Source organism: Alosa sapidissima, chromosome 1 (genome assembly GCF_018492685.1).
Source record: "Alosa sapidissima isolate fAloSap1 chromosome 1, fAloSap1.pri, whole genome shotgun sequence".
Classification (NCBI taxonomy): Eukaryota; Metazoa; Chordata; class Actinopteri; order Clupeiformes; family Clupeidae; genus Alosa; species Alosa sapidissima.
The window spans coordinates 4433415-4453496 of NC_055957.1; the positions used below are offsets into that span (position 1 = coordinate 4433415).

The 20082-nt window shown below is 45.4% G+C and overlaps 3 protein-coding genes across 7 annotated transcripts in view; 1 reads left to right on the forward strand and 2 right to left on the reverse strand.

The window, feature by feature from the left end:
* The first annotated feature begins 388 nt into the window (after window positions 1–388).
* Window positions 389–5064, forward strand: LOC121718365 (SERTA domain-containing protein 2-like). 3 transcript variants are annotated; one of them, XR_006033920.1, is made up of 3 exons: window positions 389–694; window positions 2066–3855; window positions 4379–5064. XR_006033920.1 is itself a non-coding variant. In XM_042103407.1 (2 exons), the coding sequence occupies exon 2, from the start codon at window positions 2070–2072 to the stop codon at window positions 2958–2960; it is 891 nt and encodes a 296-aa protein (XP_041959341.1). In that variant the 5' UTR covers window positions 389–717; window positions 2066–2069; the 3' UTR covers window positions 2961–5064. The 3 variants fall into 3 exon arrangements, 2 of the variants coding, with proteins under 2 accessions (XP_041959341.1, XP_041959333.1); XM_042103407.1 differs by having other exon boundaries at window positions 389–717; window positions 2066–5064; XM_042103399.1 differs by having other exon boundaries at window positions 2066–5064.
* A 1385-nt stretch (window positions 5065–6449) lies between these two features.
* LOC121718386 lies at window positions 6450–17643 on the reverse strand. 3 transcript variants are annotated; one of them, XM_042103435.1, is made up of 8 exons: window positions 17333–17643; window positions 16735–16954; window positions 16445–16636; window positions 16136–16308; window positions 11068–11206; window positions 10398–10472; window positions 8385–8508; window positions 6450–8162 (listed from the first exon to the last, which is right to left on the reverse strand). In XM_042103435.1, exons 3-7 carry the CDS (start codon window positions 16622–16624, stop codon window positions 8392–8394), a joined length of 684 nt encoding a protein of 227 aa, XP_041959369.1. In that variant the 5' UTR covers window positions 16625–16636; window positions 16735–16954; window positions 17333–17643; the 3' UTR covers window positions 6450–8162; window positions 8385–8391. The 3 variants fall into 3 exon arrangements, with proteins under 3 accessions (XP_041959369.1, XP_041959363.1, XP_041959356.1); XM_042103429.1 differs by having other exon boundaries at window positions 6450–8317; window positions 8384–8508; XM_042103422.1 differs by having other exon boundaries at window positions 6450–8508; window positions 17333–17642.
* A 710-nt stretch (window positions 17644–18353) lies between these two features.
* Window positions 18354–20082, reverse strand: part of eprs1 (glutamyl-prolyl-tRNA synthetase 1) — a 40173-nt gene continuing 38444 nt past the window's right edge. Inside the window, 2 exon segments of the mRNA XM_042103213.1 lie at window positions 18354–18725; window positions 19618–19682. Of these exon segments, the coding sequence (XP_041959147.1) occupies window positions 18575–18725; window positions 19618–19682 (216 nt within the window). The 3' untranslated portion in view covers window positions 18354–18574.

Below are 20082 nucleotides of genomic sequence, written 5' to 3' on the forward strand. Positions count from 1 at the left end.
ATTACGAGCTTACTATTATTGTACAACAATACGAATGGACTTTATAATATACAGAATATATGTCTCGTATCGACTCGTACTGTTATGCATTTTAACGCAATCCCATTTCTCGTGTGACATTCCTGTGGCGTCGCGCGGTCTCTGTCACTTGTTGGAGACTTGTTCCTTCAGCCTGTTTGCACATTCGATGCCCCGTGAGCGCCGAAGGGCTGTCCACAGTAGCCTACTCCTCCCTCGGTAAGTGAGGGCGGAGATCTGGCGTGTAGGGCGGTGCGGTGGAGTTTCAATCCACTGATCCACTGAGCGTGGCACACTGGAGCTCCGCCCCGGGAGCTGTTTTCCCCGGCCCTCCGTGTGTTTTGTCACCCCTCCCTCCGCCCTACCCCCTCCACCACCGCGACCCGGGGCTTAACGTGGTACGTCAGCCCTGCCTGCGCTCTGTTGACGACCTGTTTGGCATCTCGGTTGACAGTGGCGAATGACTGCGCAGAGATGATCAATGGTACATTACTTGTTTTTCATGCTTTTTGAGCTCAGACTGTATGTTTCTCGTGCGAACCCAGCTGATAACAACTTGAGGAATCACTCTGGCTGCGGGTAGGCAGAAAGAAGGGAAAACACCATAATAAAACGCCAATCATGCGCATGGACCCGACGCACAACTGTTTCAATCAACTGGCTGTGGGCACGGAGGGTGAGTAGCTTGTGGCTGATACTGTAGGTGCTGAACGAGTTTTTTGTTTTTATGATAATTGTATAGGCTCCATACAGTTGTGATGAGTATTATTTTACGGAGACATTATTGCATTAGCCTGTTATTCTCTTGACTGTGCAACGGGACAGAACCCATAAAACAATTAGTTTGACTGAAATCGAGTGAGCAGTAAATTAATTGTTCTCTTTACGCGCTCAGTTCTTAGTGTTTTTATCTGTCAAGTGCATGAGAGATTTCGACCAACAGCCTCTACTGGCGTCAGGAATGCGACTCTGCACTTGCCTGTGACACTCAGTAGGCTAATGGAAGTTGCCTCAGACATAAACACTCAGGTTTTGAATCAAACCCGCGACTCAACAAGCCAAACAAAGATGAGCTTAGCGCTGAATTAACTGCATAGGTTGCCTAAAATCCTAAACAAACAAAAAACATAAAATAGCCTGACTGATTCGTTCAAAACAGCCCCAAAGCTAAAAGCAGATAGTTATTATATGGTGCCGTTCATTTGTAGCTTAAAAGCAGTTTCTATAGGAGGTTGGGCCTAGGAAGGTAAAGGAATTAGTGTTTAGTGGCTCTCGCCACCAATCACATGTATTATAAGCAAGTGTGCATTTTGCTAACATGACTTGCCATTCGCCGTCTCGATTAAACTCCCTTAGGCAAATACATTTTAATATAGACAGCATCTGAGCAGCGAGCTCTTCCTCCCGGACGCTCTCTGTCTCCATGTCAGCTTGACCCATGTGTTCGCCCCTCTCCCACTCTCTGTCTCTCTCTCATCTCGTGGTGCCGCGCGGCAGCTGCATCTCCGTCCCAGACAATCTGTACTGTTTTACATAACACTGAATCCCCCTCCTCCCCCTTCCTCGCCCTCTCCGCTCTCCGCTCGGCGCACTGTCCACCCCCTCCCCCCTTCGCCTGCCGCTCGGCCCTCTCTCCACCGTGTTAGCAGCAGACAAACTGATCGCTTGAGTCAGTCAAGTGGGAATGGAAAAAAAAAAAACAGCAAGCTCCAGTCTCCATGTAATAATAACCACTGCAGACAACGCTGAATTGAGGCCAGTGGCTAGGCCCTACGCCAGCGTCTGTTAACACTTGCTTTAAAAAGCTACAATCACATTGTCTTGACGAATTAAAAAATCTACTAAACCGTCCATTTAGTAGTATCCAAGTCTATTATGAGCTTCAAGTGAAAGTCCTCAATTAGATTATGAACAGTGTGTTGTAATTCAGAATATAATTTCTTGGGGATACATAATTGGTAGTCAGCAGACAGAGCATTTTAAAACAGACTTAATATATTTTACCCCTGCGAGTGTAACACTAAGGCTGGTCTCTTGTTTTCTTCAGCTTCATGTTGGGTCGTGGAGTGAAACGGAAGTGGGGTGTCCAGGAGGCTCAGCCGGTAGGGGGTGTGGACGCTGCAGACCCCAACTCCGCCTCGGGTGTGTCCTACCTGCAGCAGAGGCAGCTGGTCCTCAGCCTGTGCCTGGACAAGCTGCAGGGTTGCCAGATCGTCCAGGGTTGCCAGATCCGCACAGAGCCCAGCCTGCACCGGTCAGTCCTGCTGGTGAACACGCTCCGGCAGATACAGGAAGAGATGAGACAGGAAGGGGAGGAGTCAATGACCTTAACCGCTGCTGCTGCCCTGGCCGCTACAGGCCCCCTCCCTGCCCCTCCGGCCCCTCCGTTGCCGCAGATCATCAGCCTAGCGTGTGGAGCCCAGGCCTCGCTTCCTCCCAGTCCACCCCAGGACCTGTTTGACCTGAGCGGGTTGGACAGCGTCAGCAGCCTGCTTACCTGCCCGGGCTGCTCGGAGGAAGAGGAGGAGGAAGAGGCGGAGCTGGAGGTTTCTCTCGTCTCGTCGGCGTTTGCCTCCTCGGCAACGTCTACGCCCCTGCTGACCCCGGGTGACCCCGCGTCCTCGCCGGACGGTCGCCCGTCGCGCAGCTTCCACTCGCTCCTGGGCTCGTTCGAGCTGGTCAACTCGCCGGGCTACCTGTCGGACCTGGCGCTGGACGACATCTTCGAGGACATCGACACGTCCATGTACGATGCGTCGGACGTGTCGTCCATCCTGGCGCTCGGTTCCTCGCGGGCGGCTTCGCTCGCCTCCCCCCTCTCTGGGCTGGACGACGGGGAGCTCAAGGTGGGCGCCAGCTGCCCTTCCTCAGCCACATTACAGCTGTGCTTTTCTGAGGTCAGTGACCTGGACCACATCATGGAAGTCCTGGTGGGGTCATAGACCCCCCCACCCCACCCCCTAGGGGGCAGCAAAGGGCTGGGGTGGGTGGACATTGGCGTCCCAGGTTATAGAGTTAGCTTAATGAAAAGTGTAGGGCTCAGACCACATCATGAAGCCCCGTGGGTTTGAGTTCTACAGCCCCAAGGGGACCCTAAGGGGTGGACAGGAGTGACTGTGGTACCCCAGAGTAGCCCGCAGTATCGGCAGGAAGACCTGGGGTACATCTTGGAGGTACAGGCAGGGGTCATAACTCTGGTGGGATCAACTCAAAATAGTGATAGGGACTGTGGCACACCAGTGAACCACATCCTAAAGGTGCTGGGCAGGTTGTCAGTTCCCCAGGGAGAGTGGTGGCCTGTGAGGGACACGGGACTGGGGCAACATGTCTACTGACGACAGCATGGAAGACCAGCAGAAGAAGAGAAGAGAGGAGAACCAGGTAGAGGCATTTGCAGTCTGCATCATCTGCTAAATACACTTTGTTTTTCTACGGATATGCGAAATACTCTAATGAAGTCAACAGTTTTCTGAAGTTCTCTGTCATCATGTGTGGAACTGTGCTTTGTCCATGTTAATATCTGGTCTGATGCTGTCGCAGCTACAGCCAGACCTGAAACAGAAACTGAAAGTTGATTCAGTTGTGGCCTACACTCAAAAGTGCGTTGGAGAGGGCAGTTATGGCCCAAACTCAAGAGTGCGTTGGACAGGGCAGTCATGCCTCATTGTTGGGCGGCTGTTGCACTTAGCACACTTAATTAATTGCACTGAAACGCCACAAGGTATTCTGTCATAAACCCAGAGGAAAGAACAAGGCGGGGAGACACATAACTGATTTGAATTGTACTCAAGAGCGGAATTACCCAGCACCCAATGTGACAGCTGACCAATAACTACAGTATGTACTGCCACTGTCTGGTTTATTGAAGGATTTGTTTTTTTCAATGAAAATGTTTGTATTTTTATATATATTCATATATACTCAGTATTTGTTTTTTTTACAATGTTGTATCTGAATATGGAAACAAGAGTGAGATTTGAAGCAAATCAAACTAATCCATTCATCACCTACTTGAATGAAAGCAAGCACAGGAGGAGAGTCACTAGTCTGTAAATGTTGTCAGAAAGATTTTATTGTAATTTTACAGAGGAGTTATGAATTGTGTGTACAATAAGGAGTTTGTCAATACATTGGATGAGCACATTCTGAGACAAATATATTCTACCTCTTGGCAACGAGTGTCTGTTTAAGTTAATATGATTAACTTTATGGTCCTCTGGCCATACATGTTATTTATTTGTCTTGGAGATGGAGAAGAACTGTCATTTGGCAGCAATTACACAATTGCTGTTTAGAAATATTTATGTAGGCGACTTTGTTTACTTTGACTTTTTACTCTCCTATCAAAACCCATGGACAGTTTCTCTAAGCCCCTTAGCGGAACTTCATGGACGTCTGGGATCACCATAGCAACCTTGTTATTTGCTTCAAAACAACACTGTGCCTTCATGATGGACCTGACTGCAGAACGGCTGTGGCCCTGCTCTGGCGCAGACGTGGCCTGAATCAGTACCAGGTCCAGGGCGGGCTCGGCCCAGCGCAGCGTCCACTGCTACCGTGGGTCATCAAGAGGTGGAATGTTGACAATCTGAACAGAAATGGGACACGCGATACACTGTGATGAGCGTTCCGACGCCAATGAGTGAAAATTCCTTTCCTTCGCCTGCCTGCGTCAGGCTTAACGTACGCTGACACCCTGTCAGCATTCTTACTTACTGTGGAGGAGGAGGAGGGGGAGAGGAGGAGAGGAGGGAGGGAGAGAGAAAGAAAGAGAGAGAACTATCTGAACTGAGAAAGAAAAAGATGTGGGGGAGGGGATGTTTTAGCGGAGTGGTAATGTGACTCCTGTCACATGGGACGTACTAGATTGTAAAATAGCTCTTTCTCTCTCTGCTCTGCTCTGCGGTGTCTTTTATCAGCACACGCAAATGCAGCCGGTAGAGGAGGCCCCTCTCAGAATGACACTCTGCCTTTCTACTTTTATCTTACGGACAGAAATGTTCCTGAATATTTTTACACGGTTTCATAACAGGCAGTGTGTGTGTGTGTGTGTGTGTATATATATATATATATATATATATATATATATATAATGTCCTGTGAATCATAGGGACTAGCAGACCGACATGTTGACCAGTTTGTATCCAATATTTGTGGGTGTGTTATATTCTGGACACAGGTAGACTTCTGAATTAGATATAAGCCTACAGTTGTTTATGTTTACGTATATTTTATACAGATCTCTTCAGGCTCTCTGGAATCATTTCAAGTCTTTCTTGTGTTCAACCTAGTTGAGCAGCTTGAGGTAAAGTCAACTTTGAATCGTGTTTTGTTTTCATTTTCGTGACTTTTTTTTCCAAGACGTATTTCAGCATTAAGGATGTAATGTTTCCATTTACTGACTTACTTCACATATGGCAGTCAATGACTGTAGCCACTTCCTCTTAGCATAATGTCACATTTCCTGTTTTCAGGGGCCTTTTCTCGAAGATGAAAATGTTATTCTCTCTCTCCGTCCCTGTCCGACCCACATACGGTGTGTACAGAAGTGTTCTTTCTATGAGCTATGCAATTTGCCTGTACTGTTGCTAGTAACAGGTGATTAAAGAAAAAAAGAAGCAAAAGTATTTGTTTGTGGTGTATTTTCTGTGATTTTCAGTTCATGACTCCCTTACAAAACAGAAAAATGTCTATAAAAGATATCTGTCTGAATGTAACATGCAGGACATCATACCAAGGAGTAATTCAGACAGGTTTTGTGTGGTGTGACGTAGGCTACCAATGACCCGGCTTCATTTGATCTTACAGTTTGTCTTCTGAACCACGGATGAGCTGTATGAAAATGAGCCATCCAGATAACTAGACCAAATTCACAGGAAAAACGATCCTTCTCTCTAGAGACCAGATAGAAGTGTATTTAATTACACACAACTAAGGTAAAGTATGTATCAGTTGTGAAAATGTTATGCCATAGCCATTTAATGTGCCCTTTAACTGACAGCGAGACACTCCACACATGAAAAGAGGTCATTCTGGAACACATCTGGCCCAGTTCCGGGGCAGCTCAGGGCCAGATCCGCTCGTGAGCCAGCCTGCAGCATGAGTATCACAACTACAGCTGGGGCCCGTGTTGACAACAATGACGTTTGGGGAATCTGTGCTTCTGCACCCTCTAGTGGTGGAACCGAGCAGGTGAGCAGTGGCTATGAGAGTTGTTGCATCACCCTCTCGGGAGGTCTGTGTTTCTCCCCAAATGTAATCTGACCCGAGTCGGACACAGTGGCACAGGGAGTGACTCAGAGAGACGGCTCGGTTTAAGCGAATGCGTTCATCTCACAAATCTCAAGCAAATACTTCTGTCAGTCATTTGAAAATCTTCCCACTTCCCACCTGTAAATGTACCAAAAAAACCAAGCACATTGACTGGCAAATCGGCTGTAACAAATACATATTTGTAATAAATACATTAACATTACTTATAACATTCTTATCATAAAATCACACAATTCGAAATCAGATTAATTTCATTCTCACTCACACAAAGGCACTAGTGTACAGGGTGTTCTCTTGCTATCAAATCACACAGGACATCAAAGCTAACGGAAGGTTATAAAAAAAGCTTTAAAAGAACATACTATAAATAAGTCCCATTCACACACACAGCTGTGTGTTTAGTGTTCTCCTCCTGCTTGTTATGGTTATTGCCATTTTACAGGGTCTCTGTCGGCTTGTACTGCAGCAGTAAAACCCTTTAGACAGAATCATTCAGATCATGAAATAAAACAAAATAAAAACATGATTATGGAGAAGTTTGATACAGTTCATTTGAGTTTGACTGACACAGACATCATTCAGCCCAAGGACAATCTAACTATGACGAGCTTTAGAGTGGGACTGGTAACAAGCCATGTGTTTCTATCACTTTTCGATCCCAAACCTGGCTGTCTGATTGTAACTGGATCTCAATGTAAACGTGATGTCAGTATACTGCATATTGTGCTTTAAATCCACACCTGGATGGGCCCGTATGAGCCTGATGCACGTTAAACGTGTGATGGAGTCAGCTGTGCTCTTCAAGTGACTTTATCAGCTCTCCTATTGTTCTGATGCTTTCCTCGTGTGCTGGAACATTCTGCGGCTGAGAGATAAGGAGGAGAGCGTGGTGTCGATTCAGGGTGATGCTACTCCCTACTCAGCGAACGCGTGATCCTACCCCCCCCCCCCCCCGCGTCTTCCTTTGAGTTTTGGAAAGCAAGCTGCGTAACATGTCCTTGAGCAGCTCTGCTAATCAGGTGGTGTCTTCACAACAACAGACCAAACTACCAAACAAGAACGTCCCACTCAAAGAAATCCCCTGTGTTAGTAGTGCACTCGTAACTAGTGTGCAAAAGTGTGTTTCCTTCTCTGGGAGTTGCTCTGCCTGAGAGCTGTCTTCATTCATCTGTGGTATCAAAATCAGCTTTTCAAATCGCAGTTTGGTTCTGCAGGGTGTGATTTCAGTTTGACTACATCCAAAATGGAGATGTTCACCCACCGTAGCTTTGATCAGATGCGTAGATCAAGTGTAAATGCTAAAATTCATTAAGGGATGACCGGGTCAGAGATGAGCTACCACTGTTAAAGGACACTGGCATTTTGAACAGTCCAGTCGAATATCCAGAGCAAAGGATTGGCACCTCTCCTGTCTTTGGTCAAAAGAGTGCATAGCTGAATAGGTGTCTGTGTCTGTGTGTGTGTGTCATTGGAGTATGTTTTTCTGTGTCTGGTGGACAGGAGTGGGCAGAAAGTCAGATAAGGCAGCAGAGTAAACATCTGAGCCAAACCGCCGTGCGCACGGCACACTTCACCATAAAGCAAACACAAAGTGAAATCAAAGGCTGTTGAATCTGTTACATATCTATATGAAATCTTCCATGGCCTGGCCAACACCTGCATTCAGGTACGGTGCCTGAGAACTTTGCTTTGCTTGTGTGAAGTGTGAATGTCTTTGCCTCAGCTGGTAGGCCTGTTGAGGGTCTCATTGCAGGAGCTCTTCACCCATGCTGATGCGTGTTTGTCTGTTATTGTTGGATGCGCCTGTTGAGGGCGTCATTGCAGCAGTCATTTGCCATGCTGATGGGAGTTTGCCTGTTGAGGGGGTCATTTGCCATGCTCATGGGAGTTTGCCTGTTGAGGGGGTCATTTGCCATGCTGATGGGAGTTTGCCTGGTGAGGGGGTCATTTGCCATGCTGATGGGAGTTTGCCTGTTGAGGGGGTCATTTGCCATGCTGATGGGAGTTTGCCTGTTGAGGGGGTCATTTGCCATGCTGATGGGAGTTTGCCTGGTGAGGGGGTCATTTGCCATGCTGATGGGAGTTTGCCTGGTGAGGGGGTCATTTGCCATGCTGATGCTTGTGGGCCTGGAGTTGGATGTTGCACAGCCTGATCCAGCGCAGGGACACCTGGTACATGACAGGGGGGGTCTGGTGGCAGCAGGACGGAGCCGAGAGCTGCAGGACAGATAGAAACAGAGGAGGAAAGGGAGGAGAGGAGAGGGATGAAGAGAAATGGATAGAGAGATGGAGAAATGAAGAGATGGAAGGAAGCAAGAAAACAAAAAGAAATGGGAAAGAGAAAGAGAGATGGAGAAGAAGACAGACACAGGGGTCAGAGGTCATATGTTCTTCATGATAGTGATCAGACTCATTCTAACATGGAACACAGGGGTCAGAGGTCATACGTTCTTCATGATAGTGATCAGACTCATTCTAACACGGAACACAGGGGTCAGAGGTCATACGTTCTTCATGATAGTGATCAGACTCATTCTAACACGGAACACAGGGGTCAGAGGTCATACGTTCTTCATGATAGTGATCAGACTCATTCTAACACGGAACACAGGGGTCAGAGGTCATACGTTCTTCATGATCGTGATCAGACTCATTCTAACACGGAACACAGGGGTCAGAGGTCATACGTTCTTCATGATCGTGATCAGACTCATTCTAACACGGAACACAGGCATAAAACATTGCGAGAAAAATCACTTAACATGAGCATGATCAGTAATACATCAAGAGGAGAATTCAAACGTTAGATACACTGTTTCCCCTCGAGAACATCAGGAGCTCCATGATGTTGATGATGATGGTGTTGATGATGGTGGTGATGATAATCGTGGTGATGATGATAATGATGATAATAGTGATAATGATAATGATGGTAATGATAATGGTGATGATAATAGTGATAATGATAATGATGGTGATTATGATAATGGTGGTAATAATGATGATAATGGTGATGATGATAATGATGACAATGATAATGATGGTGGGGATAATTATAATGATGGTGATCATGATGGTGATGATAATAGTGATAATGATAATGATGGTGATGATAATAGTGATGATAATGGTGATGATAATGGTGGTGATAATGGTGGTGATAATGGTGGTGATGATGGTGGTGATGATGGCGGTGATAATGATAATGATGGTGATGATAATAGTGATGATAATGGTGGTGATAATGGTGGTGATGATGATGATGGTGATAATGATAATGATGGTGATGGTGATGATAATGGTAATGATGGAGATGATAATGATGATGATTATGCTGATAATGATGATGATGATAATGATAATGATGTGATGATGATAATGATGATGATAATGATGGTGATGATCATGATAATGGTGGTGATGATGATGATGATGATGATGATGATGACAATGATAATGATGGTGGGGATAATGGGTCATCATTAGGTGATAATAATGATGGTGATAAGGGAATCATTAGGTGATGATAATGATGGTGATGATGCTTTATGGCTCTGAGTCTGATTTTTTCTCCTATTGCAGCTTATTGTTGATTGTAACAGCAGTCATTGTAACGGTTCGCTGTCCCCCTCCATCCACTGCTAGATAAGATCAAGCCAAAGCTCTTGGAGCCAAGCAGATCAGAGCTGGGCTAGTGTGCACGTTCCTCCAGGCTAATCGGCCTCTTCTCTGGCTGTGTCACACGACACTGGGACATTAATAATGCGCGGGATCTAATGCGCGGGATCTAGTGCGCGGGGTCTAATGCGCGGGATCTAGTGCGTGGGGTCTAATGCGCGGGGTCTAGTGCGTGGGGTCTAATGCGTGGGGTCTAGTGCGCAGGGTCTAATGCGCGGCTCTTATCGGGGACAGGAGCCAGGCGGGCCCTAAGACCCTGGGAGAGAGGGGCTGGCATATCAGCAGCGCATGCTGAGCAGAGACAGCCAATGACAGCCATCCTATCGGACAAGCACATACCATTAACGTTACATGTGCCGCCTTGATTTGGAGAAACAGGTGAACTTCCGCTCTTTCACAGACACAAGCTCTACACACACAAAGTGTACCTTAGTCTGTATGAGGGCAGCTGGAGGGCTTTGGTCTTCAGTTTTTTCTAACTCCATGTCAGGCAGGGCCATATCCTGAGAGCATGAGAAAGAAAGAGCGCGAGAGAGAGAGAGAGCGCGAGAGAGAGAGAGAGAGAGAGAGAGAGAGAGAGAGAGAGAGAGAGAGAGAGAGAGAGAGAGAATTACTTTGTAGTGTTTGAGAGTAAGGAGCCCTGTAAGCTTAGCAGCTTGGACAGCTTGTCTTACATGTGGTGTGAGTGTAAGTGTATGTAAGTGTGTGTGTATAGGCTCACAAAGGGTTTACCAGTGTGGTGTGTGTAAATTAGAGAAAATGCAAGTTGGTTTGTGGCATCAACCATGCTTCCTCTCGGTGGTCTCGTCCACTGTGTGTGTGTGTGTGTGTGTGTGTGTGGGGGGGGGGGGGGGGGGGGGGTCGAGTGAGAGTGTGAGCTAAGATGGGTTTAACTACTGTATGACATATGGGGGTGGAGTTTAGAGGTAAACTGGGATTATCTGTGTGTTTGGGGAGTGTGTGTGCAGCTGGGACAGAAAGTGTAAAACAGGCTTACCAGTGCTGAGTTCATGGTATGTGTGTGTGTGTGTGTGTGTGTAAATTACTGGGTGTGCACTGTGACTACCTGTAATGTGTGTGTGTGTACACTGGGCTCACCTCTGTATTGTGTGTGTGTGGATCCACCAGAGGTAGTGTGCTGAGGAGCTGGGAGAAGGACTGTGTGCTGGGCCTGGGTCCCGACCACCTCACTGTGCTCCCCTCACACAGCAGACGCCCACACACACTCACCACTCCACTGTAGAGGAGAGAGAGAGAGAGAGGGAAGAGAAAGTGTGTGAAGTGTCAATCCACTTGGTTAAAATGAGGGAAAACATGTCGTCATGGTCACCTTGCCTACAGGCCGCACAACAGCGACCCTGACCTAGCGACTCTGACCCAGCGACCCTGACCCATCCTGTTTTAGGCTCAAATTGCCAGCTCAGTATCTTGTCCAGATATTTGTAAGTGTTTCAATAAAATATGTTAACAGTAGTAGGCTACCTCCACTTTAGTAGCCTACGTTAGCTGGCATTGTGTAATTACATAAAATAAAACGTTACACCATACACTTTAGCCTATACACGGCCACAAGCGGCGACGGGAGAGAGGGCTAGGCATCTGCAGGCGTCTGCAAGCGTCTACGCGCTGCAATAGTGGTCACGTACCGTAAGACTGCCTGAACACGTCCCTGACCTAAGGGACCGTTCGTTATTTATAAACGGGGTCACCGGAGGAAAATAGGGGAGGGTCATGTCTTTTTATTCTTTGTTGAGGGAAGGGTCACCTAACTTTTTTTTGTCTAGGGGGGTCACCCATCTTTTGTATTAATGAAAACAGCAAAAAATCAAAGTGGCTTGTTTGATTGTTGATTTCTGTCGCCATATTACGTTCTCTTTCGTCCCATAGCTCTGTCAACATTGAACAATGAAAATAAGGGAGATTTCCCGGATTTCTCACGCAAAATACGGAAAATGTCAACATCCGTCCCCATTAACGTTGGAAGGGTTGGAGCAACAAAGTAACCTACTTTATTCACGCCTAACAGCCTATATCCATTTGGTCAACTTTATCCAGCCCTAAAAAAGCTAAATTTAACTTTGGTTTACTTGTAGTTTACCGTGTAGCCTAGCCTAACTTTAAACAGTGTGCATGCTTATAAAGCATACTGCTTCATTCATCCACACATCCAGCTCCTAACGTTTTGACAAGCATTTCTACCAATTGACCTTGTTCCTGCCCATCTCTAGCTTTGCTGTCTCCATCCTTTCTGTTTTTGTTGTTTGCAAAAAAATATATAGTAGGCCCTATTTATTGGTAACCAGCAACAAGTGCAATTTGTTAATCGCTGTCATTCTCTCTCCTGCCAACAATAATGTGTTACGTTCCAAGCAGCCGTGCGTAATTCTGCTTCATAAAGTTGAACAAATACATTGGTCATATAAATAGCCAGTTTATGGTCTACAGTGTAGAGTTGATAAGTTATGGTAGGCCAACTTGGAGTGAATATACAGGGGGATTTCTTTGGCTCTTAGCCTGGCAGGTGCGCACGTAGACATAGCCTACGGCCTAGACTGCAAGCGCCAATGAATCGTGCTCTCACGACAACCACGTCGTTAACTTAAATAGGCCTACTGTAGGTTAATATCACTCTGTGTTCGCATTCAAGCAAGCAAAACGAGGATTTGAATACATCTGTTCCTCTAGAAGAGCAAGGGGTAACAACAGGACAACACAGAGACAGGCCAGAATGCAGGACTAATGTTATGAGAGTATTACAGTAATATGGGATATTCTACGGGAAAATATTAAAACGGCAAGACAGCGGGGAAAAGTTAAAATGATGGGCCTAAACCCGGAAAAAGTTGGCATGTTAGGTATTTTTCGGTCCCTGTGATTATTTGTGAAATTGTGCAAACGGCCTTTTCAAGTCATTTGAGAAGGAAGATAGATAGATAGATACTTTATTGATCCCCAGGGGAAATTCAAGTAGGAGTGCAAGGTCCCAAATTGACGCTCGTCTGAGAAATTGAGTTTTGGATAATGTTCAGCTTCGGCAGCTTTACAATGACTGAGAAAGCCTAGAGACGAGTCCATAGCAACAAGTTCATGTGTTGAATTTGTTATTACCCAGTGTGCTTTGTTGAATGGTCTCAATGTTTTATTGTTTTATTTCATGTGAATACTTATTAGCAGACATGTGGACTCGAGTCACATGACTTGGACTCGAGTCAGACTCGAGTCATGATTTTAATGACTTCAGACTTGACTTGATAAAATTCGGCATGACTTGCGACTCGACTTGGACTTGAATACTATTCACTCAAGACTTGACTCGGACTTTGCCTCTTTGACTTGTGATGACTTGACATGTCTCGAATCAAAAACTAAATTTCCTGATCGTGTACCAGTCAACCCAGAGACGCTTTCCCGCGACTAAAAAAAAATAAAAAAAATAAATAGCGGAGACAAGCGGCCAGAGCACAGTTCAGTAGATTACTGCCACTACCCCCACACGCGTTACGCACTGTGTGTAGGGCACCAAGAGACAGAGGAAGGACCAACATTTAGCCAATCACTAGTAGCTTTACTGCAAACTGATTTGCACTCTTGTTAGAGAACGTTTGTCAAAAAGCACCAACAGCATGTTACATAAAGATGATACTTTTCGAGTCCTCTCCATTAAGATCCAACTTAAACTTATGCTAAGCTACTGCATTTAATTGAGAACACATCTAAGCACGCACGAGAGGGAGAGAAAACGAGTAGGTTCCAGCTGGCTTGTCATTGTTGATGATGATTGATATCTTCTTTTAAATATAAGAAACATATAAAAAGAAATCGTGGAGGCAAAAAAATACGAGATTAGAGGAGATTGTGAATTTATCCGTTTCTCACTAGCCTACTATACTGTTATAAACTATGAGATCCAGGTCACTATGACATAGCTGCACTCACTGTGATTTGGAAAGTGGACAAGAATATTATGAAGAGTTGTCTTTGCCTTGTGTAATGGAACTGGTGAGTCTTGAAGTATTCAATAATTTATTTACATGAAGCACATGATATGCCGATTGAAACGCATTCCACTCAGCTACTGTAGCTAGGTGGCTACTGGCTACCAGGCTCATAATTCACTTTTAATTGCAAACAGAAAATGTCAAGCAAGCATCATGTCATACATGCTTCTCTTTCCAAAGGAATGAAAGCTGTTTGTGCCAACTTAATATCATGCTTATCATTGTTAAAATTGTGCTATACATGTGGCACAAACAAGTTTGTGGACTAGCCATAGGCTATATTTGAACGGAGCTGGTAAAAAAAGATCATTATGAGAACGTGTGGACAGTGGCACACAATGGGCTTAAAGTGACCGTGCACCATTTACAAATTAGATAAACAGCATCAAATGTCTAGTATTTCTTAAGAAATGAATACTTTAAAACAAAATTACTGTCATTATTATCTTTTAAATAATATAAAACTGTTGACCTTGGCTTCCCTTATGAGTCACCACTGGCAGACAGCCTAATAAATTGTTTGCAGGCAAATCTGTGGCCTAGCGCAGTGAAATACCATCAGTCAAATTATTACTCGTCCTTACAGTGGGCTCCGCAATTTGGAAAAACATTATATATATTTGCAGCTGTGCTGAGTGTCATGTAGCTATCCATTTTGTAGAGATTACTCAGGTATGCACATGTGTATATTACACAGGTATGCACATGCATATGTCGTAAAAGATTACAAGACAGAAACATTGAACATATTTTAATCTGTATTTATAGAAAAAATACTGTGGATTAGATGGAAGTGCTAAAATTATGATCGATAGTCTAATAATGGCATTATTAAGTGAAGAGTACCTGATGACTTGTTCAGGACTTGAAAAAGATTGGGACTTGGACTTGGACTCGACTTGGCTTTGATGTGACTTGGACTTGGACTCGACTTGCCCTTCTCTGTATTTACTTGGGACTTGACTTGGACTTGACTGCTAAGACTTGGGACTTACTTGTGACTTGCCAAACAGTGACTTGGTCCCACCTCTGCTTATTAGTGGAGTAACTTTCAAGTAGGCTAATGCAGTTGCAGGAAGTGTGCATTTAGTTTCCATGCTTATTGTGTTTCCACAACAATGTTAGTGAGTAACTCTACTGAAATGGCCACCATCTTGGTGAAGTGTGATGTGTAAGATCAGAAAGCAGAGGGTGAGTTTGGAACGACTGCTAAAGTCGATATGCTATCACAGCGCTATAATACGTGGGCGGAAGGTATCGACAATTGACCGGGGAGGGTCATGTCTTATATGAAAAGACTGATGAGGGGTCGTTGAAAATTTACTTGCGGGGGGGGGTCATGCAACTTTTGATTGAAGCACTCAAAATCCCCAAACCCACACACCTCCCCAGCACACGCAGACACAGACCCAAATGCAGTCATGGCACAAAGCCAGAAGACAGTGCAGGCCAACGCAGGGTTGGCTGACCCACATTCAGAAGGGTTTGCTGTTTATTGGCAGCAGTACAAGAGAGAGAGATGGAGAGAGAGAGAGATTATATACAATGTATGTATCTTTATATTGTTTTTTTTTCTATTGTTCCTGTGAATGATTTGGCAATGCCATATGTCGTCTTGCTAATAAAGCCCATTTGAATTTAAATGAATTGAGAGAGAGACAGAAGACCGGGTCAGGACTCAGGATTCAGGTTTGACAGATGCTAATGTCAGCGACACCAATCATGTTCTCACTCCTTAGAAGAGCCAACTCAACTCAACACAACACAACACAACACTCATCTCATCCCTTCGCCAAGACACGGCCCTCCTGATCCACCCTGGCAGACTACATGCTGCACGAGTATCCTACTTTTTAAAAGCTGGACCAAAACCATATGGGAAACGCACAAAAAGCCCACTCTTCAAACTTGCCTTTTTTGCTTAATTTAATAATAAAAGGAGGACAATCTACACGCCAATTAGCTTTCACATTTCAAGTAGGCCTTTTTACTTAGTCTAGACATAGTCAGTTTCCTACTAGTCCAACACTATTTCGATTTTCATTTAAGTTCTCTTTTAAGTCTAGGACTAGTTGGGGAAGCTGATCATTTCACGTGGCTATCTAGGTGGTTATACATTAGTGTCGAGCTGCAGAACTGAGGGGGATTAGGTGAAAAGGTGTGCATACCTGCTAATGCCTCCTGACTGCGACGGTGTGTGTGAGGGGCTCCTAAGCAGCTCCGACAGGGTTGGCGTCTCAAGGTCGCCAAGATCAGTTATTTGCGGACCCGCGTCTGGGAAGCACTCGCTGAAAACTCCCCACGGATCCGGGGCTTCGCAACTCTGCACAGCCGCAATAGACTACAGAGCAGAAGAAACGAGAAGGTGGTGTCAGTACAATTACACGATGTTAAAAAACGTCATATGGTGTACTGTGATCAAATCATGGGACTGCTTGGCAGACTAAAATCCAAATGCTGCCGAGAAGACCGCGTACCTTTGAGGAGCGCTCCTGGGCAGGAACAGGTGAGGCAGGCCTGTCTCCATCCCAGGTTTTACTGTCATGAAAATCACTCCAGTCGCCAAGGCAACCATCTGATGAGGTGGCGCTGGACCACTCCTCAAAATCTCCAAACTGCTCGGTGGTTTTACTAGGAAACTTATCTACTACAGCCATTTCAGATCATCTCTGCAGACATAAAATAAACACATCAGTGGATGATCACTGCATCATCACTTGCTAACTACACATAAATTCATTTAAAAGAGCCTCTGGCAAGAGCTTACCTTACAATAGCTATGAAAATGAACTGTTCTTTTTTTGAATGCGTTTCTGCCTTTGCTTCTTGTTCGAGTTTCCGTGACAAAAGCAACAGGGAATGCTCATTGTGTACAGAGTATGAGTTCAGAGCACTTCCTTCCTTTGACGGAGGGGAACTAGGTTACAGCATCCTCTTCGTTTTTGAGGAACTCACTGTGAGCTGTCGTCGACCCTTGTTAGAGTAGACTTTAGTCAATAAGATAAAGAGAGAAAGGAGATTAGAAAACCTTTAGAACGTGTAGTGTGCGGCGTGACTATGACCGGCAGTAGGCTAGCTTAACTGGCCATCTGAAAATTAAACAGCGCTTGAACATTATGCCCATGCTTCAGACCATCTGTCAGGAAATAAACATCCTAACTTTGAGGGAGATGTCCACCTTCACGTTGTATCTATGGCAAGCTTTTGGTTAATAGATAACAAGGAATCACTCTACCGAAACTCCAGCTCATTCTGTAGTCGCGTAAAACTCCACTCAGTCTCTAGCAGCTACCAGTGTTTACATCAATACATCGCGATTTTACATATAGTGTGGCTTTTAAAAGTTAAAATGTTATATACTATACCTTAAACCGGCGCGACGCAGGTGTGTACAGAGGAATCAAAGCGATCCAATACAGTAGCTCGCTTCCGCCCGGTATGAGTACCCGCCCTCTGAACGTGTACGGTGACGCACGGAACAGCAGGAATGTCGACTTCAACCACCTGTCTGTCAGGTATGGATGCAATGTCTACTGGCAACACCTTTGACGTTGGGTGAGATTCACGAATAGCTTGTCTGGATTTAACTATTACATTACAATACTGTCTGAAACTATTGTAGCGTCTGACAGTATTGTGACCAAGCCTTTTTTTAATAACGGTACTTTGGGGTAGTGCGCATGTTTACGGCATTCCAATGGCCAGTGGTTCTTTTGGTGCGTGCCAGAAGCCACGGTTGCGTAATACAGCCTGAAGTCCTGCTGTGTTGCAGAAGACTGCAACAAATTCTCTGACAGAAGAGGACATACCAACTGGAATGCGGTCTGATAAAATCAAGTATGTTAAGTGCCACCAGAGAAATAAACAGTCCTGAAACATTTAGAGGCCATGAGGAAAAAATACAACTACTGAACTGAAACGGAAACAAATTAGTATTTCAGATAATCACTGTATAATTTAAAAAGGACAACTAGTATTTGACGAAGGACAACACAGAAAACAGTGCAAAATTCATAATCCCTTTATTTATTAATTTCATTACAGACAGACGTGAACCCCAGCGCAGACGGAGTCTCAGACACAAACTCTTAGAAGCACAGAGGACGTATTCCTACTGGTAGCAAAACATATTGCATTGTGGGTAACTCCTCTGTGGAGAGGAACTACTTTAGGGAGTACCTCCTTCCCCAAGACAATGGTCCAGCATGGACATAATGTGTGACAGTCCTGAGGTCATTAGAGAGGGAGGGACAATAGGGGGAAGGCGAGAAAGAGACAGAGAGAGGGAGAGAGAGAGAAATGCCTCCACAGAATAGAGAGAGAGACAGGGAGAGGGAGAGAGAGAGAAATGCCTCCACAGAATGGAGAGAGAGAGAGAGAGAGAGAGAGAGAGAGAGAGAGAGAGAGAGAGAGAGAGAGAGAGAAAGACGCACTGTTGGGGTGCAAGAGTTTTAAAATAAGGACAAACAGTTTTCAGAACTGGGTACATGTTACCCAACACCCCCCTGCCACTTGCCCCTGGGGAGGGCAGGGGAGGGCAGTGAGTGACCCTAGGAGGGGACCGATGGGGTTAGTGCGACACGGTTCCTGTCTCCCGTGGGGGTGTGTTAGTAGCTGCGTCCGAACAGCGTGTAGTACTGTGCCGCCTCCTTGCCGCTCACACACATCTGGCCCGGCTGCAGCTTCTTCAGGGGCTGGAAGGGGATGCACAGACTCTTAGCGCCCATGGAGGGGGCCCCTGGCTCCAGGTCCTGGTCCCTGTAAGGGGGGGAGGAGGGAGGGGAGGTCATGGTGAGGTTTGGGACACACAGCAGAGTTCAACATAATCAATGGCCCGGTGGCCAGTTACCATGACGAGTCAGCTCAGCTTACCTGCGATGCTAACTGGCTGAAGCTAAGCATGCGAGGCTACTAAAATAAAAGCGTCTGCTAAACACTAGAACCATAACCATAACCATAGCCATGGCCAGGGAGGGAGGGGTGTAAAAGTGACTTTTCTGGGCCAGTAAATATATACAAGGGGGCAGTATGGCACAGCATGGCTGAAATACTCCTGCTGTGTTTGAAAGTCCAGCTCCAGACCAAGTGGTTTAGCAAACAGGTAGTTCATGCAGTCAATGGAGACCTTAAGTGACACAGCTGTAAGGAAAAACCTGTATTTCTCAAACAACGGTACGTGTTTTGTGCCTTTGTACTAACCCAAGGTGCTACAACTACAAGTGGCTTTTGGATGAATAATGAACTGTAAGTGTGCATGCAGACATCTCAATGGTGTTGACATTGGCACTTTAAGCGGTGATAAGTGATATAACAACAACCAACGCTTGCAAAGTCACACGGCAAGCTTTAGTTGTGATTACAGCCTTTGAACACGATGAATGTACTATGATACGATTACTGTCTCATTGACAACCAGTAGGTGAAATAACTGGAATTAGTATTTATTTATGTAACGGCAGCCAGCTGGTCCGTAGCTGTGCAGTATGTGTGTTGTGTAACCCTCCATCCCCACACCTTAAGAGTCGTGCTAGTGAGAAAGCTAGCAGTCTGTGTTTTTAGCCCGGTTGCTAGCACGCTCGACTCCCGATCGGAGGTGCTGCTGTTTGCAGGTTCCAGTCCGGGTGAGTGCTAGCCTACAGGTTACACTTACTTGGCAGTGATCTTCTTGATCCAGTCCTCACATTCAATGCCTCCACAGAATGGAATTTGGACAATCTAAAAGCAGAGTGGACGTATGAGTGAGTGGTCACTTTGCATTAATTAAGTCTTACAGACACTTAAAGAATTTTTAAGAACATATTTAAGAATTATAAAAACGGTAAACTGCCTAGACATTTTGATGCTTTGATTATGTGACTGGTTAAAGACCTTTCAAATTATTTTCCCAACATGAGTCGGATCAAGGCTGGTGTCTGCACCTTATGTTTGGGTCTAAGTAATGTCTGTAAGTAATCGCCTTGTGCGAGTCCAACAGTTGTCGCAGGTCAGTGGAGAGAAGTTGTCGTACGCGGTGTCAGTTTATTTTAATACAACACTATTAGGTCTGAGTGCGGGTTCCTCCTTTCCACAAAGCCAATGACAGTGAAAGGCAGAGAAATAAAAATCCTCCTGTCTA